At 38.8% G+C, this 16257-nt stretch overlaps 1 protein-coding gene across 1 annotated transcript; it reads right to left on the bottom strand.

The window, feature by feature from the left end:
* Nucleotides 1-9260: 9260 nt before the first annotated feature.
* Nucleotides 9261-11262, bottom strand: LOC131252947 (pentatricopeptide repeat-containing protein At1g05600-like). Its single transcript, XM_058253742.1, has one exon. The coding sequence runs from the start codon at nt 11260-11262 to the stop codon at nt 9748-9750; it is 1515 nt and encodes a 504-aa protein (XP_058109725.1). The 3' UTR covers nt 9261-9747.
* Nucleotides 11263-16257: the final 4995 nt, after the last annotated feature.

Raw genomic sequence — 16257 nt, 5'->3', positions numbered from 1 at the left:
AGCCGGTCCGGGCCCAAACCAGGCCTAACCCCGGGCCTTGTATTCCAGACAAAGCCCAGCTATAAGAGGGCATGGCCCGAAAGCCCGTGGACCAGCACTGTCCGCTGAAAAACCTAACGGGCTCGCTTTATGTTAGCGAGCTGTCTGTTCGGGTGGAGGAAAGATTACAGGGGCAATTTGTGGCACCCATGCCAAGGTCGCAACGCGTGTACATGATCTGAGCCATTCATCAGGTGGGTCCAACCGGGAAATTTTCTATGGCCCAACTCATCCGTTGGACCACAAGGGTGCATTGAGTGTAGGCTGCAGGTCAGTGTCTTTAATCTTCAATTTCTCACATACATATGTCACATGTGATGAGTGGGCCCGGATTTTTTGTGTCAGAACATGTATTAGTGGGCTCCACTTGATGAGTGGGTCAGATCTTGCACACGTGCACTGCAAATCTTCATCCTCTCTTCAATTTCTCATTGAAGCCTGTAAGGTGTCTCGCAGGTGTATTGGTCCTGCTAATCAACAAATGTACAGTGATGAGTGTCATATTCAGTGCTTTGTCAATGTAAACCATTGATCTGACTGAAAGATCCTGACCTTCTGACATTTTTTATTTTTTATTTTTTAATTGAGATACATTGATGTATTTCTTCTCTTAACCATACATTATGGACCATCATGTTGAAGGGTTGGAAGGTTAGGATCTTCCTTTGTTGAATATTTCTGTGGCATCCCTAACCGGTGTGGCCCACTATTGCATCCAACCAAAGGCCTAGATTCATCCAATGCACGAAAGAGTTGAGTTTGCATGAGGCCCACCGTGTAGATGACTGACCAAAAAGTATCAGCCTAGCCCACTCATCAGGTGGGCCAATTGTGTAAGGGGTCGTTTGGCACCATGGATTTGGGGGGATTTGAGGGGATTTCAAATCCCCTTGTTGTTTGGCACCATAAAGTAAATGGGGGTTTCAAATCCCCTCAAATAGGGTTTGAAATCCACAGTGAGAGCTTGGATTAAATCTTAAATCCTTTCCATAGTTTGCATGTGTAACACGTGTCACCGTACTATATTCTATTGGGCACATGGCCCACTAATGATATCCCAAAACAATTAGATTATCAATTGCATTACTATAATTACTTTAATATGATGATCAACACTGTCCAAACATTGTCCATGTAAGTCAATGGTTAAAATTATTGGTTAGTCACTCAGACATGATCTTATGCTTGTGGCCCATCTGAGACTTGGAATTTCATCATTTTCAAGTAAAGCATATATTTCAGTGGGCTTATTACAACTATTGTGTCAAACATTACATACGCCACTAATTAGAGATATTAAAGTTGATTTAGTAATTAAATTCAAACTCTTAAATATACCATGCATAGCTACTTTTGGATTAAAGTTAATGCACAATCCAGGGTGCCAAACACAACAGTAGGATTTCAAATACAGGAGGTTCATTAATCTCTTATAATTAGTTTATCTCAATAAATTTTACCATATGATTATTTTCCCACAAAGGTTTTACCCACGAAATTATGTGTCTTTGTGCATGCTTTGTTGCATTTATCTTTCACTTGTTTGATTGAAATTTGAAGTTTGCTCACGCAGTCCCCCAACACCCGGCGCACTACCAACCATCTTGTCTCTAGCTCAATTAAACCATTCACTAGTAATCTGGCATTTTTGTTAGATTTGCATTCTCTGATGTGATCTTTTGTAATTTGCTTTATCATATCCAGTTACCTTATCTTTCAACCATCAATATTGGAAAATTTATCTTAATCAAGTTGACACCAAACAACAATTTGTTGTGGAAAACTTGAATGTTGTCACTTATTAAGATTCAAGATTTGTTAAGCTGTGTTAATGGTACGTTCCCTATTGGAGGCACGGATTATAGGGACATTATTAAAAGAGTCTTTTAGCCTTGTTGTTGGACCAGATGTCTCTCGCAAATGTTTAGAGATGTTTAGAAGAAGTTTACATTGGTAGTTCTCAATTTAGGAGAGTTCCAACGGCAACTCAAACTCTACCAAAATAGAGTTTCTACTCTTGATTACATCCGTGATTCATTTACATGATAGTGGATCTAAATCTTAAGTGGAAGACACCACAGGAAACAATGGTGATTTTACATTGGTAATTCTCAATTTAGGGGAGTTCCAACAGCAACTCAAACTCTACCAAAATAGAGTTTCTACTCTTGATTACATCCATGATTTATTTATACAATACTAGATCTAAATCTTAAGTGGAACACACCACGGGAAACAATGGTGATTGAACGTGTACGCACACCATTAAAAGCTTCTTGGGGCCACAAAAGTTTTCGATGAATATGATATTTTTGTTTTCTCATCATCCAAGTCTGTGTGACCTGATTAACAGGTTGGATGGCAAATAAATATTACAGTGGGCCTTAAGAAGTTTTTAATGGCGGGTGTTCAATCACTATTGATTTCCTATGGTATAGTTCAGTTGAGATTTGGATCTGCCTCATTTTTGGGCTCATGCCCTAAAATGATCTAAAAAATTGATGAACGGTGTCGAAAACATACATCATGGTGGGTAGCTATAGAGCACTGTCCAGTGGCTACTAGCAGTGTCAATAGACAATTAGCGACGGCGTGGGAAGCAGATTGCATACACAGTGAACTCTATGGGGCCCACCGTGATTTATGTATTTTATCCACTCCCTCTATCCACTTTACTGGATAATTTTAGGTATTGAGCTCCAAAATGAAGCGTATCCAAAGCTCAAGTGGACCACACCATAGGAAACATTATGCAAAATATCTTCCTAGATGGAGAACTGAATGTCACGTATGAGCGTAGACTTAGATTACAACTAAGATTACTAAATACTTGATTAGCTTTGTGGATTACACTATGGAATCTTAGCTGTAATCCAAGTCTGCGCTCATACGTTACATTCAGTTAAATATGTAACCCATCATCAGAGGATGAACCCCACCATCTGAATATTGCCTGATCCTATTTACATACTGAGTGAGTGGTTGAATAGGTGACTAATCTCATTCAATTTCAGTCATATACTACGTATCCTACTTATCTCGGCGCTTGGGGTCATAATTGTTCAGTTTGAATTGAGTTGCAAATTCAATTCCAATACACTCACACTAATCACATGACCAAATTTGAAAAATAACCACGAAGTATACCAAAATTGTATACAGGGAAATGATACTACTAGGTTGAATTCATGAGAGCTTCTCATTAGGTCGAGTTTTGTGCACCCCATCATCATGTGGGATGGAAATCCACCCCATCATTTAGATGCATCCTTAGATGATGGGCCACGATCCTAAAAATCAAGCCAATCCATGACTGAGTGGGCCACACCACAGACAATATTTGAGAGTGGATGCCTGCCCATTGAAACATTCTTGATTTTATATAGGGCCCAATGAGATATGGTTTAGACATCCAACCCATCCATTGTGTATGCCCTACTTCGATGAAGGGTCATATCAAATTTCAAGCTATTCTAGAACTCAAGTGAACCCCACCAAGTGCTTGTAGATGGTTTAGGCATGATTTCTCATGGTTTCATATGGTGTAGACTACCTGAACTCTGGATACGGTTGATTTTTAGGGCATCCCATAACCTAGATGAGACCTACCAATTACAAGCCGTTGATGTCCATCACACATCACAGTAGGGCTCACAAAGCTCAACCTCATGGGAACCTCCCACAGGTCACCTCACATTACCATTCCTAGGGGAAAGGAGGGAGCTTCCCATGAGGTCGAGCTTTGTGGGCTTCACTATTATGTGTGTCGGACTTCTACACCATCAATTAGATGCACCATTCCATGGTGGGACATTGGCCTAACAATCAGGTCAAGCCATGACATAAGCTGGCCACACCACAAACAACAGTTGAGAGTGGTTATCCACCCATTAAAACCTTCATGATTGTTTATAGGACCAATGGAGATGTGGTTCAGATATATAGCCCATCCATTGTATGTATCCCACCTGGATGTGTGGTCACACCAAGTTTCAGCTATATCCAAAACTCAGGTGGGCCCCACCAAATGATTTTAGATATTTTAGCTGTATTTCACACGGTTTTAGATGATGAGAACCATCCAAGTTCCATATATGGCTGATTTTTGGAATATCCTATAATCTAAAGGGGACCCACCAAATGCACCGTGTGGATGCGCAACATACATCACAGTGGGGCCCACACAGCTCAACTTCATGGGAAGTCTCCACGAGGTCGACCTCATAGTACCACACTTCCCATGAGGTCGAGCTGTGTGGGGTCCACCATGATGTGTGTCGAACATCAACACCGTGCATTTGATGGGTCCCCTTTAAATTATGGATATAGAAAAAAAAATAAGCCGTATACCGAACGCAAGGGCCATACCATCTAAAATCATGTAAAGAGATGCCTAAAACATATAAAAGAACTTGGTGGAGCCCACCCCAAACTTGGATGCATCTTAAACTTGGTCTGACCCCTCATCCAAGTGGGACACACATAATGGATGGGCTGGATTTGTGAACCACATCTCGGTGGACCCAACAAATGATTATGAATTTTTAATGGGAAAGTAACCCCTATCTACTTTTGTATGTGGTGTGGCCCACAAAAGTCATGTATTGACTTGATTATTAAGCCCGAGGCTCACCATGGAATGGTCCATCTGACTGATGGGGTGGATGTTCGATACACATCATGGCCGGCCCACACAGCTCGAGCTAATGGGAAGTTCCCATGAGGTCAAGCGCATAGAAACATGTCCCATACACACACACATTCCTGCACCATGGAATATAAAGACGAGTCGTCGAGCTCCTTATTAAGCACGGTCCCAGATAAGAGAAATTTGAAGCGGTTGCCTCTTCCTCTCTGTTTTTTTTAGTGGAACTAATAAAACTTTTGTGTAACCTTTATTTAAAATCCATTTAAATTTACAAGGTCCTGTTCCCATTATGTCCAATCAAGTTTTAAAAATTATATGACATTTGTTAATGATTATACTCACTTTTCTTGTATTTATCCTTTCAAATGCAAATTTGAAATTTTTTTTTTTCCTTTATATGTATGAAATTCCATCAAATAGCTGAATGATGATTTGACAAACATCAAAAATTTCAATGTGATGGTGGTGATGAATTTGTAAATAAAAAATTTCCCTTGATCTCAGTGATTAGGAAATTGTCTATAATTAATGTGTCTAGAAATCCCTAAACAAAACCGCCTAGTAGAATGAAAAGTCAAAAACATTGTAATATTGTGAAATTAGGTCTCACAACGAAATTTCAAAGCAGGAACTTCTAAAAGGTATTGGATTATTCGCCTTCCATACATTGGTGTTTGTTATTAATAGAATTCCTTCAACATGCTTCAAAATGGATTTACCCTTCCATCTTCTTTTAGACTACTTGACTACTTATTACGAGGTTATTTTGTGCGTGCGTGTGTTTATTAAATGTAGTATTCAACATAAAGGCTCTAGGTGTCTAAATCTTTCTACAGGACAAGTTCATCATATATCCAGACGTTGTTTTTGATGAACTGACTCTTCCTTATACTAATCCTACTTCCTTACTTGATAGTGCTGATTATAGACAATTATGAGCTTGTTATTCAAGACCATGACTAGGTACATCCAGCTGACAACTAAGGACCATTCTGTCCAATTTCTCTGGTTGTTGATGGCTTCGTGACTCCTTTATTGTCGGTCCTCCGTTACACATTATCTCTATTTTAACAATCATTATATGATAACAAGATCACGCAATGGAACACGTAGTCCTCAAGTCCTATCATTGGTTGTCATATTAGTTGTTTATTTATAAAACGGCAGATATCGCCATTGAACCCAAATGTATTACGACAGCTCTTGGCTGTCCAAGTTGGCTCTTCATGCTGCTACTACATGAGAGCTTGTTCCCCACTCCCCATAAATAAATGTCATAGGCTGTCATAGCTAAAGGGTATAATCAAGTTGTTAGTACTGATTTTTCAGAAACTTTTGGGCATGTCATAAAAACTGCAAGCATTCACATCATGCTCACTACCAACATTGTTGTTTTTATTTTATTTTAAGCGCACCCTCACACCCCCACGCACACCACAATGGGTACTCGAACCCATGACCTTAGTGTTGAAACTCTTGTGAGTCTACCACTAAGTCATGAATAAAGACCCTCACATTATGCTCACTACCACCATTGCTAACCATTGGTTGATTAAGCAACTTGACTAGAAAATACATTCTTAGATGGCTTTCTTGGTGGACTAATTTATATGGAGCAACCTTTTGGCATGTCCATCCCTCATATTCCTAATATGTATGCCATCTAAATCACGCTATTTATGGCTTCAAATTAGGCTCCTCGGGCATGGTTTGATCATTTCAGTTCCTACCAGCTGTCATTTTGCATTCTCACTAATTCATCTTTATTTGTTTATCACTCTCCTTGAAGCGAAATTCTTTTGTTAATATATGTATATATTATTGTAACCGGTAATAATTCTCTATTTTTGGCATGGTTTATTTCTTAACTAAGACTTTGGTCATATTCATTATGTCCTCGGTATCGAGGGGACTTTATTTTCTCCATAGGCATTTTTCTTTCACGAGCGAAATATGTTAAAGATTTACTTGAATATGTTCAGATGATTAAATGTAAATCAATGTCTACACCTATGGCAGGTAAATACAAAGATCAAAGTCCTTCATGTCTTAATTCTGCTCTATCCAAGAATTGTTGGTGCACTTCAATACATCATTAATTATGACTTGGTCTTATCTTTCTTATATGTGAATTCAATATATCAGTTTACGCATGCTCCGATTATTGGTCACTTTCAGTAAGTAAAAAGGATACCTTAATATTTGAATGGTACTCAACACTTTGGTTTGCAAATTCTGTCTACTAGCTCTCATGACTTGTGTACATCTTTCAATGCTGACTCGCTACTTGCAAATCTACTACTGGTTTTTGCACTTTTCTTGGAACAAATTTTATTCCTGGAGTGCTAAGAAATAATCAACAATAGCTCGTTTAAGCGTTGAGGCTTAATAATATCATTCCATGGCTTTTACTGTAGTAGAATTAACGTTGTTCTCTTTTATTTCGCATGATGTTGCTATTCATCTTCCCGACTATATGTCAATCCTGTTTTGTGACAATGTCAATGCCCCTTAAATGATTGTCAATCTTGTCTCTTATCCTTGGACTAAATATATTAAGTTGATTATCATTTTGTAATTTTGTTCGTGAGAAGGTTGCTCTGGACTTGCTTGTGATCCATTTTGTTTCGTCTCGTAATCAAGTTGTAGATATTTTCATTAAGTCTTTGTCTAATGATCTCTTATGATATGAATGCTACAAACTCGGTCTCCAACCTCTACCCAATTTGAGGTAGAGTAATAGAGAAGAATCATCCTAATAATAGGATTTTCTTTTGAATTCTAACGATTCCATAGTTGTACAAATCTTCATCACCTCTTGTGTCCATTACTTTTCTTATGATACTTAATTCTATAAATACCAGTCCACACTTATTGTGATGTTGTGAGGGAAAGCCTATTTTTATATTTAATCTAATGTTCTTTAGGATGTAGGTTGTGTGCATTGTACCACACCTATTCAATGCAGCCCTGTACAACAGCTTAGTCCTGTTGTGGCTCATTGTGGTGTTCATGTGTGAAATCTGCACCATCCATCACTTAAGCTAAAATATCATGCGTAGAGTGAAAATTAATTGCATCCAAACTCACGTGGGTCCCACACAAACCGATTATTAGAGTCCTCTCCCTATTGTTCCCTATTTTGTAGCCTACATGAGTTGTTGATCTATCAGATTTTGACCCTATTGACTAACAGAAAGGGGCTTACTTGGATGGAGTCGTTGTCACACACAAATTAGTATTGTTGTGCATAAAAAAGATATAAACCAACATTATTATATATTTATAAAATCAGACTGCTCAAGCAATCCTGCCAATTGAATTGATGGTTAAAAGTAAAAAAGAAAAAAGAAAAAAAGAGTGAGTGATTTAAATTCTGAAGGTAAAAATTAGTTACTATCAACTTGTCGATGTAATTTAGGTTACGCACCTGGTCAATGATTTCAACGGTCTAGATTGCCACATATCCATACCCCCATGTGTACCATTGAAAATTCTTAATAGTGGTCAATTATCACGAGTGGAGTTTTGCCAGATTCTTAAGATCATTACATATCTCCATGCGTTCAAATCATCAAAAAGCAAACTGTCGTACCTACAGGTTTTCTAATCCTATAGGCAACCACATGCATGAGATATAAGCTTTTCATGAGGTTGAAAATAATTCATACATATACTGTCTCAAAAATAAGGTTGATACGATCATCAAGTGGGCCACAATGTACAATGTAAATGGACAGTTGAAACAAATATTGTTTCCAACCGTCCACTTGCTTTGTATGCTATGGCCCACCTAAGGTGTGGAATATTGGATTTTTAGGTCACAAGATCTCACCCTTTTAGCCCATTTGATGTAAGGTCAGAACGTGTAGACTGTTTTCATATTGGCACATGTGCTTGCATGGAAAGGAGAGCAATCACATGTGTCGCCTTCTCTTATCTTTTAATATTGTACAAGGGATAAAAGTGCATTTCCAAGGTACTCTTGTCATTTCACATTTAAAAGTCCTTTGATTTCTAGTTAAAAAGTAATTTACTAATAATTTAACGAATAATGGGATAAGGCAGGGTTGTCAGCAGGTTGGGGATAAGGCAGGGTTGTCAGCAGGTGGGGCTGGATTGGTTCATACATTATCCATGCCCGGCTAACCTGGTTTGGGTCTTTCCAAGTTCCAGTCTGGTTCTTGAAGACTCAGACCCAGATTTAATCAGGTCCGAGTACCTATCAAGTCTTTCAATTTAGGATTCTAGTTGGTTTGGGTCAAATAAAAATCTACGTGGTCACGTGCATGTGCCACTTTGACTCATAAGGAACATATATATATATATATATATATATATATATATAAATATATATATAAATATATATATATATATATACATCCACCAAAGTTTTGGATCGAAGTAAAATTTGGGCGAGGGGGTTTCATGAGGTTATACACCTGTTATTCCTGATATACGGGTCTCTTTTTTTTTTTCAAAATTCAGGCAAAAATTCCTGATATACACCTGTTACAATATATTTCATCATATTCACATTCACATCCATCCAAACACAAACCACATCCATACATACACAAACAATCTTATCCACATCACATTCATCCACGCACAAATACATATAAGTTTAACATTCGTATATAAAATAAATCATAAATAAAATACAAAAAATCACAAAGATGAAGGCGGAGGTGGTGGGGCATCAGATGAAGGCAGAGGTGGTAGGGCATCGGTGGGTAAGCATGCAGTGATAGCCTGAAACATCTCTATCCGTCGCGCATGCTCCACCCGCATCTCCTCGATCCTCCTCTCCTCGATCCTATTCAAACATCAATTGCCGAAGCAAATCCACACAATCTGCATCGCAGCAAGATGCAGTCGCTAGAGAGTTAAACAGTTCTGACAACTTTCCATGAATGTGGCCCACTGTCTCTAACAAACTAACTTCGAGGCCACTGATCGGACAATTAGAATCACCCAATTGCTGCAATTTCCAAGCAATCTCCCATCCAAATTGCAGCAATTTGAAAGAGATGAAGATCATTTATACACCCAAAGCCTCAGTCCTCTTCAAGTATCATCTGGGGAAGTAACTCCACACAATCAGCATCGCAACAAAATGCAGCCACCAGAGAGTTCCACACAAACACCTCAGGCGTCTTTCCTTGGCTGACCATCTCCTCTAGCCACAGCACAGCCTCATATCTCCTACCCATCATGCATAGCCCACTGATTAGCCTATTGAAAATAGCCTTACAAGGCCAACACCTTTTATCCACCATCCTCTCCATTATACGTCCCGCCTCAATGAACCGTCCTTCACAGCACAACCCATTGACCAAAATCTCATACGTCGTCTGATCCGCCACACATCCCACCTGCCTACCCATCCTCTCCAAATACCCAACAGCCTGCATTGACATCCCTGCCTTACAAAGGCCTCCCATCACTGCATTATACGTCCTCACTGTGGGCACGCAATTCTTCTCCATCATCTCCTCTTCCACCACCTTTGTTGCATCTCCTGCCCTCCCATCTCGACACAATGCCGCTATCTTTGCTTCGTACATCAAAACTGATGGCCTAAACCCTCTCTCACACATCTCATCGAACAGGCGATCTGCATCCTCAATCTTCCCCTCGGAGTAAAGATCAACAATTACAGCACTATAGCTAGCCAAACTCGGAACTCCGCCTGTAACCAAAGCATCATTTATCAGACCCTTAACTGCATCCAAACTCCCATGGCCCGCAAAATTAGCCCCAAGATCTGGCACCCGGCACCAACGCTTGGGAGCCTTCAATCCCTTCCTCAAAACCTTCCCGAGTATCCTCTCAGCCTCTTCGAACTCCCCACAATCGCAGAGAGCTTCAAGAAGAATCCTATAAACAACAACATCAGCGCCACACCCCTTCTGCGAGATCCTCCAGAACATAGAGTAAAGTAGGTGGACCGCATCGTCTAATCTCCCATCATCACATAATCCCTTCATCAGAATCCGATACGTGTCCCGATCGGGGCAGCAGCACTGCTCTGTCATTTCCACAAACACCCGAAGCGCAAGTTCGGAACGGTTCATCCTACAAAGAGCAGCAACCAACAGATTAAAAGACTGAATCCCCATCTTGACCTCCCATCTATTGGAATTCTCCAAATAGAGACTATATGCATTTTCAAGATCCCCTTCTGAAAGCATTATCTGCAGAAGCGTATTGAAGGAACGAGTCCAATTCACGCAATTGAACTGTGGGATACTGGCGAAGAGCTCGATGGCATCGTCAACGCGGCCTGCTTTGGCGAAGGCTCTGATTGCATCGGCAAAGGTTGAGTCCTTGCACTGGCAGGAATCGGATTTCATCTGGTAGAGGACGTGCTTCATGTGGGTGAGATGGTTGGAGCTGGCGAGGATGGAGATGATGGTGGCGTAGACAGGGCCGTTGTGATGGTAGGTGGTGGGGAACCTGGTTTTGGCCTCGTTGAAGATGTAGAGGGCAGTGATGGGGTTCTTCTGGAGGCGGATGAGGTGGGCCACGTGGATGGGGTTGAGATGCCTCGGCCATCGGATGCTGCTCATGGAAGATGACTGATGATGATGATGATGTGTTGTAGTTGAGAGAAAGAGGAAGGTCTTTACATAGGACCGTCAAAGGGTACCCGATGTTACCAATATCAACGAATCAGATCCAATTTTCAAAACCGTTTAGAAATCGGCTTTCAAGTGTACTATTTAGGTTATAGGTTTAGGTTTATGTTTATGTTAGGTTATAGGTTATAGGTTTAGCTTATAGGTTTCGATTTAGGTTATAGGTTTGGGTTATAGGTTTAGGTTATAGGTTTAGGTTTAGGTTAATGTTATAGGTTTAGGTTATAGGTATAGGTTAAGGTTATAGGTTAAGGTTTAGGTGTAGGTTATAGGTTTTGGGATTTGAGAATAGGTTTAGGTTTAGGTTTAGGTTATAGTTATAGGTTTAGGTTTAGGTTTTAGGTTTTAGGTTAAGGTTATAGGTTTAGGTTTAGGTTTAAGTTAAGGTTATAGGTTTAGGTTTAGGTTTAGGTTATAGGTTTTGGGATTTGAGAATAGGTTTAGGTTTAGGTTAATGTTGTAGGTTATAGGTTTAGGTTTAGGTTTTAGGTTTAGGTTTTAGGTTATAGGTTTAGGTTATAGGTTTTAGGTAAAGGTTAAGGTTTAGGTTTAGGTTAAGATTATAGGTTAAGATTATAGGTTATAAGTTTGGGTTTAGGTTTAGGTTATAGGTTTTGGGATTTGAGAACAGGTTTAGTTTTAGGTTTAGGTTATAGGTATAGGTTTAGGTTAATGTTGTAGGTTATAGGTTTAGGTTTAGGTTAATGTTATAGGTTATAGGTTTAGGTTTATGTTAGGTTATAGGTTATAGGTTATAGGTTTGGGTTTAGGTTTTGATTAAGGTTATAGGTTTAGGTTTAGGTTAATGTTATAGGTTATAGGTTATAGGTTTAGGTTATAGGTTAAGGTTTAGGTTTAGGTTATAGGTTTTGGGATTTGAGAATAGGTTTAGGTTTAGGTTTAGGAGGTTTAGGTTTAGGTTAAGGTTATAGGTTTAGGTTTAGGTTAAGGTTATAGGTTTTGGGATTTGAGAATAGGTTTAGGTTTAGGTTATAGGTATAGGTTTAGGTTAATGTTGTAGGTTATAGGTTTAGGTTATAGGTTTAGGTTTTAGGTTTTAGGTTTAGGTTTTAGGTTTTAGGTTAAGGTTAATGTTGTAGGTTATAGGTTTAGGTTTAGGTTTAGGTTGAGGTTATAGGTTTGGGTTTAGGTTATAGGTTTGGGTTTAGGTTTAGGTTATAGGTTTTGGGATTTGAGAATAGGTTTAGGTTATAGGTATAGGTTTAGGTTAATGTTGTAGGTTATAGGTTTAGGTTTTAAGTTTAGGTTATAGGTTATAGGTTTTGGGATTTGAGAATAGGTTTAGGTTATAGGTATAGGTTTAGGTTAATGTTGTAGGTTATAGGTTTAGGTTTAGGTTTTAGGTTTAGGTTATAGGTTTTGGGATTTGAGAATAGGTTTAGGTTTAGGTTTAGGTTATAGGTATAGGTCTAGGTTAATGTTGTAGGTTATAGGTTAAGGTCATAGGTTTAGGTTATAGGTTTAGGTTTAGGTTATAAGTTGGTTATAGGTTATAGGTTATAGGTTAAGGTTATAGGTTATAGGTTAAGGTTATAGGTTTAAGTTAAGTGAATTAAGTTTAGGTTATAGGTTTAGGTTTAGGTTATAGGTTTAGGTTTAGGAATTCGGGTTTGGGTTCGGGATCGGAATCGGATTTAGGTTTGGGTTTTCAAGTTTAGATTTAGGTTTAGGTTAGAGAGTTGAGATTAGGATTAGGTGTGGGTGTAGGTTTAGGTTTAGGTTTAGGGATTTGAGAATACGTTTAGGTTTTAGGTTTAGGTTTAAGTTTAGGTTATAGGTTATAGGTTAAGGTTTAGGTTATCAGTTTAAGTTATAGGTTATAGGTTAAGGTTTAGGTTATAGGTTATAGGTTATAGGTTATAGGTTATAGGTTTTGGTGTAGGTTTAAGTTAAGGAATTCGGGTTCGGGTTCGGGATTGGGTTTAGGTTTGGGTTTTCAAGTTTAGGTATAGGTTTAGGTTAGAGAGTTGAGATTAGGTTTAAGTGTAGATTTAGGTTTAAGGATTTGATAATACGTTAAGGTTATAGGTTTAGGTTAAGGTTATAGGTTTAGGTTTAGGTTTAGGTTATAGGTTATAGGTTTAGGTTATAGGTTTGGGTTTAGGTTTAGGTTTAGGTTATAGGTTTTGGGATTTGAGAATAGGTTTAAATTTGGGTTTAGGTTCGGGATTGGGTTTAGGTTTGGGTTTTCAAGTTTAGGTATAGGTTTAGGTTAGAGAGTTGAGATTAGGTTTAAGTGTAGATTTAGGTTTAAGGATTTGATAATACGTTAAGGTTATAGGTTTAGGTTAAGGTTATAGGTTTAGGTTTAGGTTTAGGTTATAGGTTATAGGTTTAGGTTATAGGTTTGGGTTTAGGTTTAGGTTTAGGTTATAGGTTTTGGGATTTGAGAATAGGTTTAAATTTGGGTTTAGGTTATAGGAATAGGTTTAGGTTAATGTTGTAGGTTATAGGTTTAGGTTTAGGTTTTAGGTTATAGGTTTAGGGATTTGAGAATAGGTTTAGGCTTAGGTTTAGGTTATAGGTATAGGTTTAGGTTAATGTTGTAGGTTATAGGTTTAGGTTTAGGTTAAGGTTTAGGTTATAGGTTATAGGTTTATGTTATAGGTTATAGGTTATAGGTTAAGGTTATAGGTTTAGGTTTAGGTGTAGGTTTAAGTTAAGTGAATTAAGTTTAGGTTATAGGTTTAGGTTTAGGTTTAGGAATTCAGGTTCGGGTTTAGGTTCGGGTTTTCAAGTTTAGGTTTAGGTTTAGGTTAGGGAGTTCAGATTAGGATTAGGTGTAGGTTTAAGTTAAGTGAATTAAGTTTAGGTTATAGGTTTAGGTTTAGGAATTCGGGTTCGGGTTCGGGATCGGGTTTAGGAATTCGGGTTCGGGTTCGGGATCGGGTTTAGGTTTGGGTTTGGGTTTTCAAGTTTAGATATAGGTTTAGGTTAGGGAGTTGAGATTAGGATTATGTGTAGGTTTAGGTTTACGGATATGAGAATACGTTTAGGTTTTAGGTTATAGGTTATAGCTTAAGGTTTAGGTTTGGGTTTAGGTTTGATGTGGTACACTTGAGTTTTGGATCTGCATCATTTTTTGCAATACGCCCTAAAATGATATGACGAAATAGATGGACGGCATGAATATAGTAGAAATACATCGAAGCTTTTTATATGTCATCTAATCCATTCTTAATATGCATCCAACCTGGATAAACATATCCCCGGATCATCATGTCATTCCATTTAGAGAGATCATTTTAGGGCATGAGCTAAAGAATGAGGTAGATCCAAAGCTCAAGTGGACCTCGAAACTAATTGGGGCCACAAAAGTTTTCGATCAAGCTGATATTTGTGTTATCCCTCCTTCTGGTCTAGGGTTATACTAGGGTCTGCTCCATCAATTTCAAGCTAATACATAAACACGGGCCTGTCCAAATGGTCAGGCCACTTCAATGTTATCTATAGGAAATGGACAGCTTCATCATGGTCATAAGAGTGGTTCCTACCTTCCAGGGACCCCCACTCAACATCCGGATAGCTCCAACCCACATACGGGTCTGTTCCATCAATTCTGAGCTAATACATAGACGCGGGCCTGTCCTAATGGTCAGGCCACTCCAATGTTGTTCATAGGAAATGAAAAGCTTCATTATAGTCATAACGGCGGTTCCCACCTTCCAAGGACCCCTGCTCAATATCCGGATAGCTCCAACGCACATCCGGGTCTGCTCCATCAATTCTGAGCTAATACATAAACACGGGCCTTTCCAAATGGCCAGGCCACTCCAATGCTATCCATAAGAAATAGACAGCTTCATCATGGTCATCACAGCGGTTCCCACCTTCCAGGGACCCCCGCTTAACATCCGGATAGCTCCGACGCACATTCGGGTCTGCTCCATCAATTCTGAGCTAATACAATTAATTCCTAAATTAGTTACTCATCCAAGGTTGGATAGATTGTAATACTTTCATATTCTCATTTAAATGTCCACGCCGAAAATCCGACAACATCTCCCCATGCCTCTCCAGATAAGTTGATCTTACGTTACATTCCGATGCCAAATATCTAAAGCAATGTAAAGATATTTGGTATTGGATACGAAACGGAAGAAACATATCCAGAGAGAAACGAGGAGAGGGACCACGGATCAGGCATGAACATTTAAATAGATTATATGAAAGCATACCATCTATCTAACCTTGAACTGTCCAAAATGGGACACTTTGAGCGATTTCTATGCTACCAAAAACACACCATATCTATGTATGGCCCCATAGAAATCCTCAAACGGGTAACTAATTATCTAACTTACAAATCTATAAATTACAAGTCACAACTATAAACTAACTAATCACAATAATAATTTAAGACAAAAAAAAAATGTAATATACAAGCTCATTAAGGTTTGCAAGGACAATTTTAGGCAACAGAAGGCAATGGAACAATATACACATTTTAGGTCCGGATCTTTTTTGTGAAGACCTGGACCTAGATCCAATTGGTTTCGTGGACTTATTGAATCATTGGATCTAGGCTTTTAAGTTGGGTTTGAGATAGATAAGATTATTTACACGGTCGGGCTCACCTGATGGATGGATTAGATTACACAAACATGTGCCACTTTGACACATGCATGCCATGTAAATGGTCTCATTTACATGCATATGGCTTAGGAAACCTGACAAAGTTGCCAGAATAATCAATATAAAGTTAATACACATCATGCTATTATTAACACTAATTGAACTGGACCAAATTTTTATTGGGTCTGAGTTAATGGACATGATTCAGACCTGCTACACTCAAATTTTAACGGGTCCAATTAAGGGCCCCAGTTAAAGGAAGGTAAAAGGCACCCTACCCCATCCCTATATACGTTGGACTCTATGAATTTTTGATTTATTTGGGATTCA

The sequence above is a fragment of the Magnolia sinica genome, chromosome 8, assembly GCF_029962835.1.
Source record: "Magnolia sinica isolate HGM2019 chromosome 8, MsV1, whole genome shotgun sequence".
NCBI classification, from domain to species: domain Eukaryota; kingdom Viridiplantae; phylum Streptophyta; class Magnoliopsida; order Magnoliales; family Magnoliaceae; genus Magnolia; species Magnolia sinica.
The sequence above is the reverse complement of the archived record's forward strand: the minus strand, read 5'-3'. Positions and strand labels throughout refer to the sequence as shown.

Excerpts from the sequence above, each read along its gene's own strand:
- LOC131252947 (XM_058253742.1), bottom strand. The coding sequence starts at position 11,262 with ATGAGCAGCATCCGATGGCCGAGGCATCTCAACCCCATCCACGTGGCC.